The sequence below is a fragment of the Podarcis muralis genome, chromosome 4 (assembly GCF_964188315.1).
Source record: "Podarcis muralis chromosome 4, rPodMur119.hap1.1, whole genome shotgun sequence".
In the NCBI taxonomy this organism is placed as follows: Eukaryota; Metazoa; Chordata; class Lepidosauria; order Squamata; family Lacertidae; genus Podarcis; species Podarcis muralis.
The window spans coordinates 45162566-45185385 of NC_135658.1; the positions used below are offsets into that span (position 1 = coordinate 45162566).

General features: G+C 39.2%; 1 protein-coding gene across 1 annotated transcript in view; it reads left to right on the plus strand.

Moving 5' to 3' along the window:
* GBE1 (1,4-alpha-glucan branching enzyme 1) overlaps positions 1 to 22820 on the plus strand; it is a 147244-nt gene that overhangs the window by 109510 nt on the left and 14914 nt on the right. The window contains 2 exon segments of the mRNA XM_077927261.1: positions 7110 to 7294; positions 11797 to 11925. Of these exon segments, the coding sequence (XP_077783387.1) occupies positions 7110 to 7294; positions 11797 to 11925 (314 nt within the window).

Genomic DNA, 22820 nt, shown 5'->3' on the forward strand with positions numbered 1-22820 from the left:
TTTCAGTATAGATGAGCAAGGACCAATAATCCTGACTTTTAAAAACAAGAATGTGCTTTAGATTTTTCTATGCTTTATTCTATGGTGCCTTTAATGTATGTTGTTCATTCATTATTGTAAGTCACTTTGGGTTGCGTTGGCAAAAGAAAAAGAAAAAAAGTGATGAATAAATTTTAATAATATGAACGTAGGGCCAGTGTATATAGGATTGCAGCCTTAGTCATCAGTTGTGCTTTGCATTATGAACATTAAGTGGTAGTGTTTCTCTCTTGCCCCCTAGACTTGTAGAAATATGGTTTTCAATGTTTGTTTGAATGGTAATCACATTGAAATAGCATGTTTTCGTTCAGCACTGGCATATTGCTTTAAATGTTTGTCGATTTATAAAGATTAGGCAGTGGTTTCATAGAATCTGGGACACATTCCAACTGCAAGCCTCACTTATTAAGGATTTCCCCATATCTTTATTAGCGAAGTTGGAATTAGAAATGAAATACCTTTTGCAACTAACTGGCTTACCTTTGGTATGCTGCTGAATTGTGCGGAAGGAAAAAATGCCCACAAAATATCTACCTAGTTTTGTTTTACATTTTAAAAGTCTTTATGAGTGTTCCTGCTACAGTAGTGTGGTGGAGAGAGGTTAACCTCTAGCAGGCAAGATAAATAAAGTAAATTATTTTCCTTAAAAGGTTTTTAAACGATTCAGATACAGGGTGGTGGTGAAGGGAGAGGATGTATCTCTGGTCTCCAGTGATAGCGAGACACTACCCAAAACATGCCCTTGGCATCTGCAGAACCACAATCCATAAAGCCCTACAGATTGCACTAGCTGGGACGGAAATCATGTCTTCCCTTTATCAGCAAGTAGCAGATGGCGTGCTTGGGAGAAATATGATTTCCCCACAACTGTCATACTATCTTGGGGAAAGTGGTTGGGATTCTCCACAAAGTCTATGCATTCTTCATGCAGTAAACTAATTTCCTTTAAAGGCCCTAAGGGGATTGAATGCTCCCTCCGTTTGGGAAACTTCCTGCACCCGGCGCAAGATGCATTTCTGTGCTCTTCCCCCCGACGCATTTTCTGTCATCATAGTCCTTTTAGACAGTGGTAAACTCTATTTATCAACAAGAATGTATCTCTTCTCCGTGTCAGCTTTGAAATAAGTGTGAAGTATTGCGCTATATAAAACGTTTGGATTTAGTAGTTGCTTCGTGTCTGAGGGTTTGGGGTGGGTTGCAACGGCATAAGAATCAGGATATAAATTATCCTGGCTTGTAATTTTGAATGTCTGTTGCTTCATGAATATTAATGCATTCATGAAGCTTGACATCTGTCACTTGGGATGTTCAAAAGTTTTCTATTTTTAAAAATGACAAGTTTAATGGCTCTTTTTAGAGCCAGCTAGTCTGGGGGAGTTTGCTGGAATATCTTGACAGGGTTGTTTTGCACATTTTTTGCACCAAGTTGTGAAGCTCCCAGATAGCTTTGTTGCTTGTCAATTTTGACACCTATTTCAGTCCTCTTTGTAGTATAATTAAGTATCTGGTGGATCCCCGGGCTATGTAGACATGCTGATGGCATTTCTAGATGAACTGCTTTCTCAGATCAGTGCTGCTTTATGCTTTTCATGTTAACTATATATTTAAAGAACTATATGACGATAATAGCAAAGAACAATGCAAAATCATTTGGCTCTTGAATTGTAACGATTTCTGTATTTTCAGCACTGTGGCTGCGTTAAATAAACACTCATCATTTTCTAAAGCACAGAAATAAGTGCCTCTTCTTTCAGGAGAACTAAATCACTTGTAAAGGTGTTGCCAGTTGAACCATCCTCATCCTGCTTTAAATTTGCAGCCTCTGGGAAACATAACCTGATATTGGAAAATTGCACTAGAGGGCCATTCTAGATTCAAAGATCTTTGGTATGTTCCATCAACACACTGTAGGTGCCTCTGCCTTGACTTCAACTCTAGGTAAATTCATTCCTAAATCCTACTGTTTAGGCTAGTATCAATCCATAGAGCACTTACAATTTTATTGTGATGCTGGTAGCTTACTTACAATAGAGGTCTACATTGAGACAAAAACATAACAAAAACATACAAAGCATAGTCTTCCTTAATAATCTTCCTGACTTTTCTGGTCAACAGGGCCAAATGCTCGCTTTCAGGTTTCAGGATAATGGATGCCTTGAGTCCTGGGCATATTCCTGGGTAAGAGGGTTGTCTACAAATGCAAGCATTATAGAATCAGCAGAATTTCAGGGACCCAGATGTGTTCCTTAAAAAGATCCCCTTAGCTCATGGCATGAAAGGAACTGCAGAGCATTAGTTGTCCAAGATGCCAGATGATCATCTTTTTCCACAGTCCTAACAGGCACTAACAAAGGACTGTAATTTTATGCAAGAGTTTTAAATGTATTTTTAGTACACCTTCTAAATCCATGACTGGTAAATTGCCAGCACCATGTACTGCCAACACTAATACACAGATTCCCTTACAACTGCGCATCAGCATGGCTGTTTTTAATATATCAGTTTATTCATTGATGTCTGCATAGAAAATCGTAATTCACAAATGCACATATACACAGTGGTATACTTAAATTAATTCCTATGTGAAATTAATATTCATTATAGTTTTGTGAAATAAAAGCATCTACTAATCAAAATGTTAAGCTAATGGAGTTTTCTCCCCCACTCCCAATTAGTATTGTTGTCTCACATTCCATCACTTGTAGCAGCTGGCTCGTTGTCAATTTATAGTTTGGACCTTTACATAGAAGTGGAGGGAGGAAAAGAAATTAATTACTGAGAAAGAAATCCCAATAGTACTTTAGTGCTCAGAAATCTTCAGTTACCCACTTGTTAAAGCTGCTGGTTGTGCAAGAAATGAAAAACAAAAGGAGAATCCTGCAGATATTTTTCTTGAAGGCTACCATTTGTAAGTGACAACCACATAAGCAGCTGCGTGTTTGTCCATCTGTTACAGTATTCCCTGCTCTGACTAACGGTGGGCAGAGATTGTTCACATCACTTGTTACCTGATTATTATTATTATTATTTTTTTAAAAAAATTTATTAAAGATTTCTTAGTTTACAAAAATACGTGTCCTCTACAGATCAGTTTCATTTGTTGTGAGACAAGGAAAGAGGGGAAAGAGGTTGAGTGGGGTGGGGTGGGAATGCTTATATTCTTCTACTTAGTGTACAGTGGTTACAAACTTAATTCGTTCTGGAGGTCCGTTCTTAACCTGAAACCATTCTTAACCTGAGGCACCACTTTAGCTAACGGGGCCTCCCGCTGCCACCGCGCGATTTTTGTTCTCATCCTGAGGTAAAGTTCTTAACCCGAGGTACTACTTCCGGGTTAGCGGAGTCTGTAACCCGAAGTGTTTGTAACCTGAGGTACCACTGTATGTCTGAGATTTTGTGTCAGCGTCACTTGTGTGGGTTCTCTTTCTATTCACTTGTTATATTCCCTAGGTGGTGAGAGAGGTTGGGGGTGGGCTACCTGATTCTTTTAAGATGAGATGCCAGGGATTGAACCTAGGGCCTTCTGCTTGAAAATACTTCATCACGTACTGAGATATTGCTGCTATCCATTGGCCGGATCCTTCGATAAAAACCTACTGCGGTGCCCATGCATTCCAGGGGATTGTAGCATTGGCTTGAAGAAATGTCCTGGTCTAGCTTGTCCATGTGTTTGCATCTTACAAATAACACATGGGCTTCCAGAATGCTGACATGTGAGGGCTTTTTTGAGCGGTGGAGTGGGGAGCAGTGTTGACACCACATTGCTGCCCTGGGCTCCTTTAGGAGGAAGGCTGGGGTGCAAATTTAATAAAATAAAAATAAAATTATGTCTTATACTATCTACCCTCTTATATTATTTTGCTAAATCTTCTAGTGGCCAAGTACAGAATAAAGACCACAGATGCTTTGTTCAGACTTAAAGCTAAGCTGTGCTTTATCAGAATGAGCCTTGCCTACTTTGGCCTGCTCTTCAGGAGTAGCCACCGGAAGAGTGGAAGCATTGGGTTCTATTTTTAATTAACCGTAGTTCATTGTTATGCCCAAGCCTGGGCAACTGTGGTTTAGTCATGCCTACTTTCAATAACAATAATTTATTGAATTTATATACCCGGAGGGTCTCAGGGTGGTTCACAGAACAAGATCAACATAATAAAAACCACAATATATATATAATCAAAATAAAAACAACAAGCCAATAACAACCCCCCCCCCCAAAAAAAGAGCCACATTTTAAAAGGGCATAGGATGTCAATCAGATCAACTCAAAGGCCTGGTTTAAAAGGAACATTTTTGCCTGGCACCTAAAGGTGTATACCGAAGTCGTCAATAGACTATAGGTAAAGGGACCCCTGACCATTAGGTCCAGTCATTACCAACTCTGGGGTTGCGGCGCTCATCTCGCTTTATTGGCCGAGGGAGCCGGCGTACAGCTTCTGGGTCATGTGGCCAGCATGACTAAGCCGCTTCTGGTGAACCAGAGCAGCACACAGGAACGCCATTTACCTTCCCGCCGGAGCGGTACCTATTGCACTTTTATGTGCTTTCGAACTGCTAGGTTGGCATGAGCAGGGACCGAGCAACAGGAGCTCACCCCGTCACGGGGATTCAAACCGCTGACCTTCTGATCGGCAAGTCCTAGGCTCTGTGGTTTAACCCACAGCGCCACCCGCATCCCCAATAGACAATAGTTATGATTAATTACAGTTGGGTGTGATTCTTCATTGGGAAATGGAAATAAAAATTCCCAATATCCTTGTGTCAGCACTGAATGAGGAGAGGTGAGTGAGCAATGACAAGCGCAAGGTTCATGCACATAGCGTTATGTTCATTTCAGGCTGAAGTGTGGGCATGAAAGGCCAAGTGTTTACTTCTCAAAACAGCGAGAATCACAGTTATGTTTAAACTCAGTAGCCTAGTTCACATTTCATGCTTAGCAAAACTATGGCTGAGTACAAATGTGCAGGATCTGGGAGAGATCACAGCCACTTTGCTCCTTTCTGGCTGCTGTGCTGCACTAAGCTAAGCTGGTTTTTTTTGGTTAGTTTATCATTCAAACCCAGCCTTGTCATCTAGTTTTCCTGGATAAGCCCTAAGCCATAAACCCAAAGACAAACTTTGGTTACAACTTATGGTTAGTCTGGAGTAACCGTGTGCAAAGTTTTATTTGTATTTTTGTATGCCTTATTCGTATTTTTGCTGGAAGCCTCCCTGGGTGACGGGGGCAACCCAGTCAGGTGGGTGAGAAATTATAAGAAATTTTTATTATTATCATCATCACCATCTCTGCCACTCTGTCTCCTGTTTCCTCTTCCCCTCCTAATGCAGACTAGAAATGTACAGCTTCTCCCAGCATCATTTTCTAGGCAATCCATGTGTACTACATTTTTTTGGGAACAAGAATGGCTGTTGACTCTCATGCTTCTTTTCAGAGATTAAACCTGAGAGTGCATTCTTTTTAAGGCTAAAATGTTATGTTGATCTGAAATTCTACAAGGCTTTAAAAAAAAATTATTTAAGCTACCTTTTGTCTTTTATACCTGTCTCCAAAATACATGTTGTTTTTTATTCACATCACTCAAGTCTTTCCTAACCTTACCTAGCACACATGAGATAGGAATGTGTGCATACATTGTATATAGCACCCATCTGAATTTGGATACCATCATATAATACCATTTTTATATAATGAACATTATTGTTTTGATTTGATGCAAATTTCACTATCATACTCTCCCAACATTTTCATCATATTTTCAATCCATTATTAGCCCAAGGTCACTTTCACTGTTTTTCTGTGATTCAGGCACAGTACTTCATACTTATGTTAGTGTTTTGTGATGGTTTGCTTTTTTCTGAATGTGGAGCTTAATGGCTGCATATGTCAAGATGAAATTTAATTTGCTGCTTGGTGGTTCATTTACAAAGTGGCAATATTCAAAACTATTTGCGTTTTGTGCCTTGTTTTTGCTTTCTTTTATGATGGATTTGGTTTTTTGGCCTAGCTAATATTTCTAGCTAGTATTCAAACTATGAACAGTGTTTAGAAACATATTTTTATAAGCATAGCTTCTCCCACAACTGTCTGTATTTTTCCTTTATGGTTCCTAATTATGAAAACCTCAGGGAAGGCCTCAAATGAAGACTCCATGCATGAATTTAGCATTCCTTTCCAAGTTGTCTTTCTGTTTGAGTTTATGAAATAGTCTTTCTCCACAACCTGGTACCCTTCAGATGTAGGTTGGACTTCAGTTCCCATCAGCTCCAACCAGCATGGTCAGTGGTTGAGGATGATGGACATTTAATTCTGCAACATCTGTAGACCACCAGCTTGGGAAAGACTGATCCTGGTTTGTGGGCAAAAGGAGAAACCAACCAATCTAATGCATCTGTTGCATTCATAAAGCAAACATTGTTAAATGTGCTGGCCTGATCATACATTAATATTTGGTTTATATAACATCCTCAGATTAGAACACACTTTATTTCAATGTCTGAAATAAGTAGGAGGAAAGATTCCTCCCTCTAACGTCATGTAACACAGTTCTCCCCATGTTGGGATCTCCAGATGTTGTTGGACTACAAGCCCCACCATCGTCAGCTAGCATGGGAGAGAATACATTGCTTAGAATACTTTTGCAAGCAAGTCAAACAAGCCACCTGCCAATTGTTTTACTTTCGATTTCACTTCTCAGCTGTTCATAGTATGATTAAAGTGCAGCTTTTTCAGTGTCCACAGCTCTGGTGACAATGGAACACCCACCCATCCAGTAGTCTCTTGTCTAGTCTCTGATCTTCTTAGTGGATCATTTGTTGCTTTCAGGACTCTCAGAGTTAGCACTGTCTTTTTTAAAAAATGTGGTGTATTTGGCATTTGGCCGTTGGCATTTGGCCTCTGGAAAGTTGCCCACTCCTGGTTCAAAGCCCTGAAAACTTGCATTAAAAATATTTAATGAAAAATAGTTTAAGTATATATTTTTAAGAACTATGCATTTGAATGTGTCTTGGAGAGGTGTTAACTATCTCAGACAAATTTATATTTTATCTCTTTATTTTTGTTTTGTATAATATAGGTAACGAGTTTGGGCATCCAGAATGGTTAGACTTTCCCAGACAAGGCAATAATGAAAGCTACCATTATGCCAGGAGACAGTTTAATTTAGCTGATGATCAGCTTCTTCGCTATCGATTCCTAAATGAGTTCGACAGAGATATGAACAAGTTGGAAGAAAGATTTGGCTGGCTTTCATCACCTCCGGTAAAGTATATACATTAAGTTTTTTGCATTTGTCACAGGTATTGTGCATGTTTGAAATTCTAATAGTAAACTGCATTTGAAAATAAAATAAAGCAATTTCTTACATTCTGCTTTCTCCTTTTAACATATTTTCAAAACATATGAGTGGTGATGTTGTGTTCATATAACAATGAAAAACAGTCTCCTGTTTACCATGAAAAGAAATATCTTTTCTTTCCCCTCCATTTGATATATTTTATTTTATTTATGCCCAGTAATAAAACTGTCTAGATTTCATCTAATGTTTAAATTATTTTGACATATTTGTTTGATAATAATAACTGTGCTTATTTTTAGAAAATGCTTTTAGCTTTCAATAAATTGTTAAATGTTTGTCATCATAATGTCAATATTCTACTTAACTTTAGAACTAGACTGCAAATAAATTCACTGCCAGGTTCAGTTATTGTGCTACATTTCTTGTTTTCTTACTATCCTTAGCTCCCATTAGCCAGCTTCATGTTGCCCGGTAATTTACTTAAATGAGGAACACTTTGACTGTTTCCATATTATGCAGCCTTATTTGTAAAATACTTAAGCTAGAGGTATACAAATGCTGGTAGAAGGGAATAGGCAAAAGGTGACTTTGCATCTCTCTCTTGCATTCGGCAGCTTTCTGCAAATCATATGCTAGAAATTGGGGTGCTCTCCTGAATAGAGGCATGCAGGGGCTGAGGGGAGAACCCTGAAAATCAGGCAGCAACTGAGTGTGAAAATTGATGAAATCATTGCATCCAACCATTCACAATTGAGTCAAAAATTCTACTTATATGCCATTATTAAAAGTATTTTTATCTGTTCCACACAGTGGAGAAAGACTTGCTAATTATACATCTGTAGGAAGGCGGCTGAAATGTTGATATCTGCAGATGGTTTGCATATCCTACCAGCAGTGATTAGAACAGCATGGTAGAAGTGTGGCTATTCCATTGGCAGGGTAATGAGGAGTAGATTAGTCTCTTTGCTGATACTAATGTTACCCAACCATGTCACTCCTTTCCCCACCTGAAAGGTAGCATGAGAACTCTTGTGTGTCATGGAGAAGCCATATTGAAGCTGTTCCCCACATGAGCATTGAACCAGTTTTTAATGCTACCCTCCCAACACTGCTGTCTCTGCCACTTAGCAGTGTGATGCAGGGTGGTGGCAAGGTTGGGACTGCTCAGGCACATTGCTGGGAGCACTACTGTTGTCAGTGCGTCTTCTCATCCCCAAAATCACTCAACCTCAGTGTCAGAGGGCATCTCTGTGGCACCACTCCTTGACACTGGCCCATCTTGGATGCTGATTTGGGGAGGAACCATGGTATAAGCCCTTCCCACCTGGTGCAGCCCTTCCCTCATTATTCCACCATCTTGGCTACCATTCTGTGAGAGTAATGTGAATACCAGGCCTTATCTAGGAGAAAGAGGCTGCTGCTATTAGCCCATAAAACAACTAAGTGGCATATTATACACAACATAATTTAAGTCACAGAGATGTGGAAAGGGACAGGGGTGGATAAATGACCATGAAATCAGTGGTGCAGCCCTATGTGCATGGTATGGTTGGAAAATGGGCAACTATATGTTCAGAGGCAGTATGCCACTGAATACCAGGTGCTGGGGTGAGTCTCTTAATTTCCTGCCTGTCTACTTCTTGGTTGGATCTGGTGGGTCACTATGGAAAATGGGATGGTAGACTAGTTGAGCCTTTGACCTGACATCCCCTTATGTTTTTAAGGGAGCTCATTCAGGATCAAACGACATGTGACACGTAATGAAAAGCATGCAGCAATCACTCTGGTTTTTCTTAGATCAACTTCCGCTCGGGAGGATGCTTATTGGCACCAATGAGAGTTATTTTGCTAAGTCTCAGAGCCACATGGTGGTTCACAAGTTTCAAGGGAGACATGGCCGAGGACGGAATTCTTCTCCCAGCCGTAATCACAACAACAACCCCTCCTTGGCAGCTGTAATTAATTTAAGAAAAATGAGAGACACAGCTGCACTATATAGATTAAACATAATGTGAAGCTTGGTTCTAAGAATGGTAGGTGTTGAGTCCCTGTTCTAATGCCACTTTGCCATGAACTCAGGGACTTGCTTAAGGCTACTTAATATCTCACAGCCTTAGCCTTCTTGACCTTCCTTACATACGTTACTGAGTTAATATATATGAATTGGTTGGAGCAGTAAAGGAGCGCTACATAAGTATGAAGAAATAAAGGATGCTGAAGATACTAAAGGAACAAAAGATAACTAACAAGCTGTGTGCATTCATTGCTGTACCTCGCAGGCTATTTTACACACGTTTCCCAGACTGTGTCAGCACTTGTGTTGACAATAGATAGGATTGCAGCTTTTAATTATCACAGTTGCTGCCACAGGAGACTTTTTGAAAAGCTTTGCAGCTCTATAACTCAGGGAGAAAGAGAGAAGCAGCAGCAGTAAAATAACCATAGAACTTTAAAGAATGAGTCATCTTATGAAAATTAATTTCATAGGTAAACAATTAGTCTAAAGTGACATCCATGGTTTGTTGCTTTTCTGATTCAACCAGATTTTACATTGGAAATTAATACCTTTTATCATATTTAACATTCAAAGCAGATATGCAATAGCCAATGGTGTTATAGTAGACTCTGTTAGTTCTTATTTTTATCGCAGCCTATCTGGCCACGCACTAGTACGAAATTGTCCTGGCGCCTCTACCAATTGTTTGTTACAGTATTAATAAATGTTCTGCTTTTCTCTTGCAACATAGGCAGACAGCACATTGTCAATAAGGATTATTTTAGAGATTTTAAAAGCCCGTATAGGAAAAAATAGCACCATGAGGTCAATTACTGTATAACTTTTAAACCAGACCTCTGATCTCTGAGCCGGCATTCCTGTTCAGCCTAATCCTATACATTCTTATCGCAAGTCCCACTGAATCAGTGAGACTTGAACAGAGGCAAAAGTGCACATGGTTCCTGCTTTAGTAAATCTGAGTCTTTCCTGCATCTGCCCTTAATTGTATTTAGTTTCACTGTTGTTAATTCTTGCACTTTTTTTTTTTTACTGTACCTTCACCATCACTCAACTTACAGAGCAATCCAAACCTGGGCTACAAAAGCATGAGAGCGGAGATCCACTGCCACATCCCAAACTCTGCTGCTCACGCTGGCTAGAGAGGAAGATGGGTGGGGGTGGAGTTTTCTTGTCCCTATGCCATCTCCAGCTTGATGTACGTAGCTGAGGGCCTCAGATCAGGTTTCTTTCACAGTGATGGTGCAGCCTTGAAATCAGTGGTTCCACTGGTGGCTTTGCTTTGCTCCCATTCCCTGCTTTGCATCCCTACATCTGATACCACCAGTAGGAGCACTGCTAGCAGCAGTTTCTTACCTCCTGTTCTTTCTGCCGCTTCAGCAAAGGTTTTTGCAGCTGCAACAGAGCCCCCACATCAAAGGCTGGGGGATGACCACTCCCTTCATATGCTAACCCCTTCTAGCAGCAAATATAAATGGATTCGGATTGCACTGTCATTGTATGTGCTTAAATTTGAGTTTCTTGCTGAATACAGGGTGTAGTACAGATTTAAAACCCCAGTATTCAACTCTTATATTAATACCTAATAGCTGCCCCAGTTCAACGTGAATGCCAAGCACTTGACTTCCAGTGACATAGCAGGTACCATTTAGCCTTCTCCCAGCTTGAAATTAGCCCTCTGTAATTCATGCATGGTTCAAGCAAAATAGCCCTCTGAAATAACACATGTAGCAAGCACCACTTTATAAAACAAAATTTCTTTCTGGTTTGTATAATATAGAATGAACTGAAATTGTTTAGAGTATTGTGTGCCACTTGAAGGATTGCTTCGGAGGTTCCTCCCTCCCACCGCCCAACACCCACAAACACCCCTCTTCTTAAGCAATGAGGTTCTTCACTCAGCATACTTTCCATTTCCCTCTCCTGAGCAAAATTGACATGAAATTGATTAAGCATTCAAAAGTGACACAGGCAGCATCTCAAAGACACTGCTTATAAGATTCATGTCAAAAGTAAAATTCTGTGCAGCCATAAATCTCCATCAATCCAGCTGTTGGCCTAAGCAAGAAGGAACAGAGAACACTTAAAAAGAATTGTGAAGTAAAGGACAGGGCCTTTGAAAGAATTTCATCCTCAGATGTCATTGTGGTGGATTTTCTCCACAGATATGCATACCACCACCTTCAATAGCTAAAGTGAAATATATAGCACTATAGCAGGCTCGTTATTCCCCCCCCCCCCTGTTATAGCTTACCCAGCTTTTTAAAATCTGAATTCTTATATGAAGTTACTTACTTCATGACAGACTGTCACTTACATGAATTTCTTTCATCTCCACAAACTCTTGGTTGAATTGAATATGATGGTATACATATTGCCCTACTTCTATGTGGTTTAAGTTCAAAATCATTTTAGTAAGCATCTAAATCTACCTTTTTTTATCTTTTGCAGGCTTACGTGAGTGAAAAACATGAATCAAACAAAGTTATTGCTTTTGAGAGGGCAAATCTTCTGTTTATATTCAATTTCCACCCATCTAAAAGCTACACAGACTACAGATTGGGTATAGAAAAACCAGGAAAATATCCTTTCCTTTCCTATTTGTGTTTATCATTATGACTTCACATTTTGGATGTAACACTAAACCTTAGTTTAGCACTATGTGAACGAGCCTCAGGTTCACTTGGTCTTTCCTCTTCTCATGTCATTTAGCACAACCATGAGGAGGAGATTAGAAACACCTGCCCCCTTTTTATGTCTGGAAAGGGCAAGTTGTTCCTTCTCAGCCCGTCTCAAACTATGATTTGTCATCTTGGTGTGTTTCAATAAACAATAGTTTAATCACTCTTTTTAAATTTAATGGTAAACCTCAGTTATTGAACAGCAGGAAGCAGATGTTTTCCTCCTTGTGGTCATGCCAGAGAAGTGACAGAAGAGCTCACAAGCCAAAGGCTTACACCTTATGAATGTAAACTATTATTATTATTTACATTTACATTTATATTCTACTCTTTCTCCCCAAGGTTCCATGGGCACCAAAAGCATCAATAATAAAACTGCTTTTAAAATAAAAAATCTGAAAACAGTCAAAACAGCCATAATGGGCCTCTAACGGCATGATATGTCTTCACTGTTGTTTAAAATTTGACTTCAATATATAGTTTTGCTTAGTAGTTTATTTTTGCAGTGTTGATTTAAATTCTGTTACTTTGGCTCTTCATTAGAACAAAATGTACACTTGTAAATGCCCAGTATGTTTGCATTTTATTAATTGCATAATAGCTGAACAATGTGAAAAAATGCATAAGGTAAACATCCTTGAGTATATGGATGGACACAAATGTGTAGGAAATGTGTTTATAGCGGTAGGGTTCACATAGCTCCTGTTGTAGTTGATATTTTAATTTATATAGCACCACCAATGTGCAGATTCTTTTCTCTATATGCAAAGCAAAAGAAAAGAAAAGATTCCTGCCCAAGAGAGTTTAAAAGTTCAATAGTGGGCAGAGAATAGAGAGCTGGGGTGATGAGAGAGACATAGATAAAAAAAAGATGCATCTGAGCAAAGACAGTTACAAATCTTTATACTATAGTCCTAAATATCAGTTTGGGAGTAAGCCTCATGACACACGGAGACTTACGTCTGAGTAAGAATGTTCAGACTCTTGCTATTAGTTTTTTTGTGCCTTGGGATGTGACTACATTTTATACAAGGCCTTCACTTGCAAAGTAAACCATTTAATTTGGAACTTCAAATCTGGGTCAGTTTGCGTGGGAATTGGACTCCTTCCCCAGGCTCTTTAGCTAGAATGTGTTCATGCAACAGTGGGACAGGAACCAATTTGCTCCATGCCCGCCTTCCTCAAACCAAATCTGCATTCAGAGCCTTGCACCCTTTATTTGTTATTGGGATAGCAATGTTGGAGGGCCTTACGTTGTTTCTCAGTATTTTCTTATCATTGTGAAATTATGCATAATTTTGTTGTACTTGGCTCACTCTTTTAATGACAGCTTTGCCAGTTTCCTTGAAAATTAGTAACTTCCAGGATTTAGCAAATTTTACCTTTTATGTTTGCTGGTTTTTGTTGTTGTTGTTTGCTTTCAGTAACTTTATATGCATTGCCAAAGTTTATTTGGTAAATAGGCTTATTTCTTGCTCTGCCTCATCGCGTCGGTAGCAGTCGAGTTTCCAACATGGGCAAAGGGCCGCAGCAGGTATTTTATAATGCCCATCTATAACTTCTCTTCTCTGTGTGTGTTGTGTGAAGGCTTTGACTTTAAATGAATACAGGTTCCTGAGATGATAATCAGCTTCCAGCATGTCTCTTTAAGCCTCTCTCTGTGTTTGCTTTTCTCGTCAGCAGGACCCAGTCTCCAAAGCATCCTTGTTTTCTCATTTTTTCCCATCAGCTCATAGCTCAACTGTTCATAGAATCTGCATGAGATTTCCCCACATGCATGCTACCTCCCTCTCATCCTTGCAGTCTACCTTTGTCAAACCTGTACCTTGTCTGCCCATCAGACCTCTTCCTCTTGCATCAATCCATTTATTAAGCATCTTTTTCTTAACCCACTCTTGTCTTTCCTTTCGCTGCACTATTGCATTCCTTGCCTCTTTGCTCCTCTAACCCTCTGGGCGATCCAATGCAAATGCCAGCCCCTGGCTGCCCTGTTTCTTCCCATAATGGAGATTGTTGTCCTTGGAGAGGCAAACTATGTAGATTGTTTATGAATTATTCCATGACATCATTTCCATGTGGTGGTATTTAGTAGAAGGGCTTGCAGATGAAAGCTAAATTTTAGCCTACTTTACATATGTGTATGGAAAGGGAACCCAGATATTTCTGCATTATCTGTATTTTAGTGTGCATGTAAACTCTTGGCATTTTCCATTGTACATATGAGATTGATGAAGACCAATAGAATCCACTGTGAATTAATGGTACTTTTCACCTTGAATTATGCTAGACCACTATATAGTGTACAGTTTTTGAGTCAAATTCCCTAGCTCCCATTTTCCTGTTGTGAATTGCAAGTCTCAGTGGTTTTCAATCAATTTGGTCCATTGCTAGTTTGTCCAGGGCATCAATGCAGTCTCAACACTGTGAACTGAACATAAGCTTAGTCAAAGCAAAACTGAATTCTTATTCAAGCAAATGTTATTGGGAAATTTGTTTGAGAGATGCACCCAGTGGTAGCATTTGCCGCTGTTTCTTGTGTGCTCTCTACATTTATTTTGACTCAGTGGAAATCAGATTAGGATTTAATGAAGTGAAAATACATCAGACATTCTCAACACAAATAATTGCTTACAGAAAATTCAACATGCCTTTTTAATATTAAGAGAGGGGAAAAAATAAATCTCCTAATGGAGAAACCAATGCACAAGATATCTTTTATTTTTATTTATTTATTTGTACTCCATCCTTCCTCCTGTAGCAGCCCAGGGCACTGTAGAACGTAGTCAAAAATAGAATGGTTTTCTAGCCTATTAAAACAAAAGTAATTTTAAAAATAGTAGAAAATAATATCAACTAAAAACAATTTACTCAGTAGAACAGACATTGACTATACTAGGCCATCAAACCCGAATCACCTATCTCCAAATGTCTAGACAAACAAGTGCATATTTAATTTAAATCAAAATGTTGATGGGGATAGTGGGACAAATTCAACTCTATGGGGAAAGAAGTTCCACAGAGAAGACTGTATCTTGTGTCACTCACAAATGAGCTAAACCCATCAACAGGAAACACACACACACGGTAACGCACATGCGTTAAAGAACTACAGTATGCATAATCTGAACTTTGTTGCCATTTTTGCCACACTGCTTCCCAACAGGATTTTGCCTCCAAGAGTGTGAATCACTGACAGGAAAACTTCAAGCACAATTCTGACTCTGTGTGTGACATTCACTCTCACAGTTACCTGTGTCTTCATTTAACCAGCTTCTACCACAGTGTTAAAACTCAGGGAATTTATGGCAGAAAGCACCTGTTCTGTGTCTCAGAGCTTCTGTCCTCTTGAGACTTCACAAATGCACCCATACATGTGCATTTCATATAGCTGTAGTACTGTGTTGCCTACAGTGCAAGAGAACTTCATACAGTATATGAAAAATGCATTCAAAGGAACATCTAGAGTGCCTACACAGGTATTGATCAAACCATGGTGCCACTGGATGTGAAAAACCTAGGGAGAAACTCATCCACACAGCACAAGTCATGCTTTTAAGAATAGCTAGCACTGTCAGCATACACTGAGAAGGCCTCTCACTCCTGCTTTTTTCTGATCCAGGCTGTGAATTTCATCCAAGTAGATGAAGATTTCAGTCATGTCTTGGAAATGTGTGTTCAACCCTCTGGCAAGAAATGATGGCGTTTCACATTCTATGGACTTTAAAAGGTTATGGATAGAAAATTTACCAGAACTTTAAAAAATTTGGTATACACAAAAATGAAGGAATTGAAGAAATATTGTGAAGGGCTTTTGCTGTCCTTTCTTACTTGCTTACTAAATGACTCTTAGTGCCTATTTAATTTGCATTCCTATATTATTAACTAACTTTTCATATATTATAGGCTTTTTGCCTTAAACCGTGTTGTGCATAAGTCTCTTTCCACTTTGCTTTCTTCTCACTACTCAGGCTTTCAGAGAGGGACAGTCCTTTTAGCCCGTTGTTTTTCAATTGCCTGCTGTTTAATGTATTTTATTTTTTTAAGTGTGCGTGTGTGTGCAAATCCTAAAAAGCTGAGGACGGTATGGAAGAATATTTGTTTCTTTTTAGAGGGGAAGAGTCTTGTTGCACATGTCAAGTGTTGGGTTTAACCCATGATGATATTTTTATGTGTTGCTGACCTATGTAGTGCTAATCTACTTGGTTTAGGTCCGCATTTTGTTTTCAGCCTTCCCTGAGATCAGCATGATGAAGGGTAGGTTTATAAATACTGCGAAATACATGGATACTACACAAACCCACACGCCCCTAACATTTCCTACCAGAGGGTTCAGAAAATTTCCAGTTCCCCATACATGCAAGAGATGTTGCCCCATGTTGTAATTTTATTTTTATTTGTGCTTTCTGGTCCGAAGAGCTGTTCCAGCAAGCAGAATATAGTCTCATCACATACAGAAAAAGAAATTCAGATGTGTGAACTTCCAATTTCCTTCTTCCAGCTTATTTTGTTTTTTTTAAAGAATGGGTTGTTCCTTTACCTCCAGTGTGCATGATAATGTCACTGCACTGCCTGATGCTTTAAAAAAAAGTTTTGCGAAGGGTCACAGAGAAAGGGTTACCTCAGCTGCAAGCTTTCTAGTTTTGCATACTACATGAAGCATCAAACAATTTAATAACTAGGGTGAAGGGCATACCAATGCAGATTCATAGTAGGAATGGAGCAGTATGTCAACTGGATAGCTAAGTAAATAATGTTAGATATGGCCTGAGATCTCAGGGAGATTAGCATTAAAATTCAGGTAGCTGTACTTCTTAAAGATGTAAATTTAAGCTCCCTGACATTTGCAACCTGCACCTAGAGCTTCTAATGAGCAAATAAGGTCACTTGAATGAGTCACTGGAGTGTGATTGCCCAAGGCAAAAATGTTGCTTTGTAGCTGCTTCGTTTGCTCGCTGCTTTGAAGTGCAGTTATGTAACTGTCCCTGGTTATTAGAATTCAAGCTTTATATAAAATGAAGACAAAGAATTTAATTTAGGATCAGCCAAATGCCAAGCTCCATCAAGGTGCTTCATCTGTTAAGGTTAATATCAGTGAATGAGAACACTTTTCACCTACTATTGAAATGGTGTCTGGGCGGGGAGGGCTTTAGAACGAAATTCAGATTTCACGTAACGTAGTTGTTGAGCGGCATGCTTTTTACTAGTTTGTTGTGGCATCTGCACAGTCCCAGGTCTAGAACTGCACATGTGTAAGGTGAGATACTGGAATATTCTGGAAAGCTTCAGAGGACACCTTGTAGAGCGACAACTCCTGGTAAGCAAAACTTTAATTTTTATTTTTAAAAGCAGAGTGAAATAAATTCAGTTTTGCTGATGCATTTAAGTTGTTTTCACAATATTTTGTGCTACAGACAGCTTAGACGAATGGAAAAAGTTTCAGACTCTATGTAAGAAAAAAATAATTGTTCGTCATTGTAAATAAAATAGAAAACAGACAAGTGACTATAATAATCTCCAATACATTCAAACTGGTGGAAAATGTATTCACAAAACAAACCATTAATGCCCTTTCTGCATATATGTTGCACTATAAAACTGATTTTCTTTTGCTTGGACGCAATTAATAGAGAACTCTCATGCCTATCACAAACAAGACTCCCACTTGAAACTTCCAATTTGTCCCTGGGCACATGAGGCAGCTACTACCTTGCTGAAGGGAGCCTCGGTCTGGTCAGTATCAGGACACAGTTGTGAATAGTGTATATCCAGGTAGTAGATAAATGTGGTAAAATAACATTTAAAAACCCTGTTGCCTTTCACGGATGAAGGCCAGGTGAAAAATCTTCTTGGCCACACAAGATAGGGTTCATAGGAATGAAACAAAAGGAAATCCTTTTTCAGGCACAGCTTATTGCAGCAGGGCACATTTGCAAACTGAAGAAACTGTCATAGTGCCACACACCACATGTATATACTTCAGGGAACCAGGCAGAGGGCCTTCTCGGTAGTCACACCCACCCTGTGGAATGCCCTCCCATTATATGTCAAGGAAATAAACAACTATCTGACTTTTAGAAGACATCGGAAGGCAGCCCTGTATAGAGAAGTTTTTAATGTTTGGTGTCATATTGTGTTTAAATTTGTTGGAAGCCGCCCAGAGTGCCTGGGGTAACCCTGTCAGATGGGCAGCATATAAATTATTTATTTATTATTATTATTATTATTATTATTATTATTATTATTATTATTATTATTATTTAGCTTGTATGTGTGCATGTTTTGCTCTTCCTCCCCTCCCCAACTTCCCACCACCAGCAATTAGGCGTTTCTAAACCTAATGTTGGGGGTGATCCTCCTAGAGAGTGCAGTTGGGGAGTCAGGAAGCTTTCCCTCCCAGCTGCAAACTCCAGAAAGGAGATTCACAAAAAATTAGGCACGACAAAACCCCAAGTTCTTTCCAAGCCTAATTACAGTGGGGAAGAGTGGTTTCATAGCAACATTACAGCTGAGAAGGAAGAATTAAGCCTTAGCTTAATTTGGTGACCCATGGGTTGGGGAGGGACATAAATCAGCAGCTGTGGATTCTCTTTCTATCCCCCCCCCACAAGTACTGTACAACATGTAATTATTTCATTACACCAGAAGCTTCAATATTTTAGTGGCTCGACAATACAGTACAAAAGATGCTGTTCTTACTTTATTTTATCCTTTTAGTTTATGCAAAAGTCGCTTCAGCCTTTGTTGTGACCTCTATTTAAAATGAAATAACCAGATCAGCTGTCACAAAAAGAATCACATCCTTACAACTTCACAGATGTTCTTCTAAATCTAGACATCTACATGATTGGAGGTCTCATGATAATGCCAATGATCTATATTATCTTTATGTCACGTTTTCTGGTGTTTTTGAAGTATTTTGGATTAGGAAAGGGGGTCACATTAGGGATATAGCCTTATACCAAATCAGACTGTTAGGCAATCTGGCTCAGTGTTTTCTGCGCTCTGAGTAGCACTGGCTGAACCCAACTGGAGATGCCTAGGATTGAACCTGACTCTAGGATTGAACCTGGGCCATCTTGCCTGCAGAGTATGCGCTCTGCTTCTGTGCTCCACCGCTTTCTCAGAGCTACAGTCCTTTCCGAGACTATTACAGCTGTTGAAACTTGCCATTAAAATATTTTCCTAGAGGACTGTTTTATCTGTGACAGACCAGAACTGTTTCTTTCCTAAGATTCATGACGAATGTCTACAGAAATGAAATCAGAAAGGAAGGAAGCTAATAGTTCCCCCATTAATACTTTGATCAATGCTGGCATGCCACATTTTTCAGCAATTGGGCATAAATTCTCATCAGCCTTCTCTAAACAAAAGGTCTTAATTATGCCGTATCATAATCTTCATAAATGACAATTATCGTTTATGCTACGGGTGAAATACTAATTTTCTGCTTTATATGTGGTTTGAATTTACCTAATGATGCTTTATGTGTCATTAAGATTTTTTTTGAAAAATAATGCTTTGCTTTAAGAATTAGTTTGAAAACATCAAAGCATAATAATTAAGTACGTCATATAACAGATAATCACAAGATTCTCATTTTAAGCTCTATGCATGGGTTCATTGGGTTTGTTCGTTTGTTATATATAACGAACAGTAAGGATAATGCATTTTGTTTTGTTTTCAGACGGATTGTCTTTGGTCTCTCTTCTGTACTTGAGCTAGAGTAGAAGATGAAAATAATGGTATTATACAAGAAGCAATGGAAGTACTTCTTAGTCCTAATTTCAAGTATGAATGACAGAAATATTTATAAAGGAAACCTGTCCAGGTCTGAGGTATAATTGGGATGAACCTGAATGAATTAGTCTGAGAAATCTATTGGTTATTAAAAAAATATCTGTGTGGTATGCATAACATCACTGCCTATGAAGAAACTCCAGTGGAGTAGTTGACATGTTCCATCTAAGGTTGGTATCTGCAACTGTGAGCCCTCAGGCTGAATGAAGTTATATGCACGCACCCCAGTTGCATTCCATCTCCCTCTTGTTTATACTACTGGAGGGTGATTGAAGGGAGGACAGGCAGAGACTTGGGAGTATGTAGTCATATTATACCCTCAGCCTGCATTAATAGTTTCCTGTGGTAGCTGCAACGGTAGGGCTGCCTATACAATGTGCAGGAAATGTTACGTGGCTTCCACAGAATCATATTGGCCTGAATATAAGCCTCACTTTTTTTCCAAATTCCAACCATGAAAAGTTAAAGTGCGGCTTAAATTCACAACATTGCAACATTTGGCATTTACAATATTGCTGCTGAAACAGACATACAATAAAACGGGAACAGGTCTGAGTGCCTGCAGAATTTTAAGGGAGCGGCTTATATTCGGGTATTGTATTTTTTTTCTCCCCTCCCCCCTTAAATTTTAAAGGTGCGGCTTATATTCGGATGCAGCTTATATTCGGGCCAATACGGTATATCATCTCCATATCATGTGACACTCACATGGACACACATGCTATGCAGAAACTTTCTCAGTGACTTTTAGGCAGGAAATAGGGAATTGGCTCAATTCCCGCACCAGAGACTTTTAGATATTTTCAAACGCTAAAGGAATTGAACCCACGGTGAACTTATTTTGGAACAGTTTGGGTCTCTTTGTACAAAAACTGTTTTTCCGTTCCTTTCTCCATTTGTGAAAAATTTCTTAACATGTTTATGAGTAATTTTATTACAGCAAATTGAGAGAGATATAGAGTGGAGCAAGAGGAAAATATCATTAGGTAAATATAGCATTGTTAGAATTACTTCCATAGCCTTGCTTAGGGAGATGTGACCATATATATTATTCTTAAAATTAACAAAGCTATAACCATTTTCATTTGCTGGTAAATAAATTTAAAGCAGCCTTTAAAGATGTCAGAGCTTTCGGCATCAATGATGAATTATAAAATGTAACATATACTGTAGAAATGCCGGTGGGGAACATTATGCTCACATTCATAAACTACAGTGACACAGTAGAAGCATTTGCTGGTGCTGAGTTTTAAAAGGCACCAGAGAGACTATCTGAAGTTGTTCTTTATAGGTCTCTGTGTGGTCTGTGACAATAAAACAAGGAGCCATTTAGGCATATTTATAAAATAGAGTGTGCCAGTGTTTTAGATTTTCTGGCTTTTGGAGCTTGGCATTATATGAAAGGCAATAGAGCTAGCAGTTAAAAACTGAGGAAAAACTAAAGCCTAAAACTAGGTATGAACTATATTAATATTAACTCTTTTAGAATTTTATATAGTCCAATATCTCCAGTATCCCTGCAGATGCTCTGATGTACACACTGGAGCCGGAGTTACCGTATTCACTTTGGTACCAGAGAGTGCTCTCCAAGAATAATAATAAAAATGAACTGGGAAGCCCCAGTACTGGAGTCTTGGGCAGTTTGGGTGGTTATATGTTCTGTGGCTTCTTTCAAACAGACAAAAGTGCTGTGGGATTTTGAAAGGCAACTGGCTTATTGTGACATGAGTTTCTATAGGCAAAAGCCTGCTTCATCACATGGTGAAAGTGGTACAAGTTTGTGTTTTATATATGCATATATTGGTTGAAGTACAATGGAAGGGAAAGCAAGTTAACAAGGTGAAAACTAAAGATAACAGGAATGCAAAAAGCATATCTCAATCCCTTGGCTGTGAAATATGAATATATTATCTAAACATCTCTGTTTGCTAGAGCATCAAAGCATGAATACTAACAACGGTTTCTGGAAAACAAAGATGGGAGACATACTTTTTCGTAGAGAGAGACCCAACAAGAATTCATATTTAAACCTTAGGAAATGGTGTCAAACAGCATAATGATCAGTCCTGATAGTTGTTATATATGCTGTTGCTACATCAGTTGGAGTCATGACTAGGATGGTGCAGTTTGGTTTGTCATTGCTGGAAAAGTATGGAAGAAGTTCAAAGTCATTTAATTCGGCATGTGTGGCTTTTTTTACTCTGTGTCCCAGCAGAAAGCATGTTATCACTCATGGCCATGGTATGGGAAGTTAAGTATGCCCATGTGGTGATGAGAGCTTGCTTGAGCAACATGGAAATGTAGAGTGCAGCATTTTCTCCTAGGCAGCTGTGCCATGTGTAACCATCAACAGTCAGCACCAAGTACAAAGATTTAGCTGAGAAGCAGGCTTTGGTTGTTGGTCATAAAGCTGCTGTTTTAAGAGCAAAAAGTAGACTATGATCTACTACCAAAGTAGACTATCTGTGGTGTTTCCCCCGACGTGGTTTTAATTGTGTGGAGGAGGAAAGCATAGACCTGACTTCTTGCTGCAATATTCTGAAGAGGGAAGCTAGGTTCAGTGGGCCTCTGGTCACACTTTGGGGCAGCGAATGCCTGTACAGCAGAGCCTACTATATGTGTATAATATCTCCACATTATCATGGTTCCATATTATGAAGAGAGCCCACACTCATACAACAATCTTCCTTCTACAGTGGTACCTTGGTTACAGATGCTTCATGTTACAGACTCCACTAACCCAGAAATAGTACCTCGGGTTAAGAACTTTGCTTCAGGATGAGAACAGAAATTGTGCCGCAGCGGCATGGCAGCAGCGGGAGGCCCTATTAGTTAAAGTGGTACCTCAGGTTAAGAACAGTTTCAGGTTAAGAACGGACCTCCAGAACAAATTAAGTTCTTAACCCGAGGTCCGACTGTATAGACCTTTTACCCAGTGGTATCATTTTTTCTGTAGGATTGCAGCACAGGCGGAGTGGAGGGCAAACCCTTCCTTCT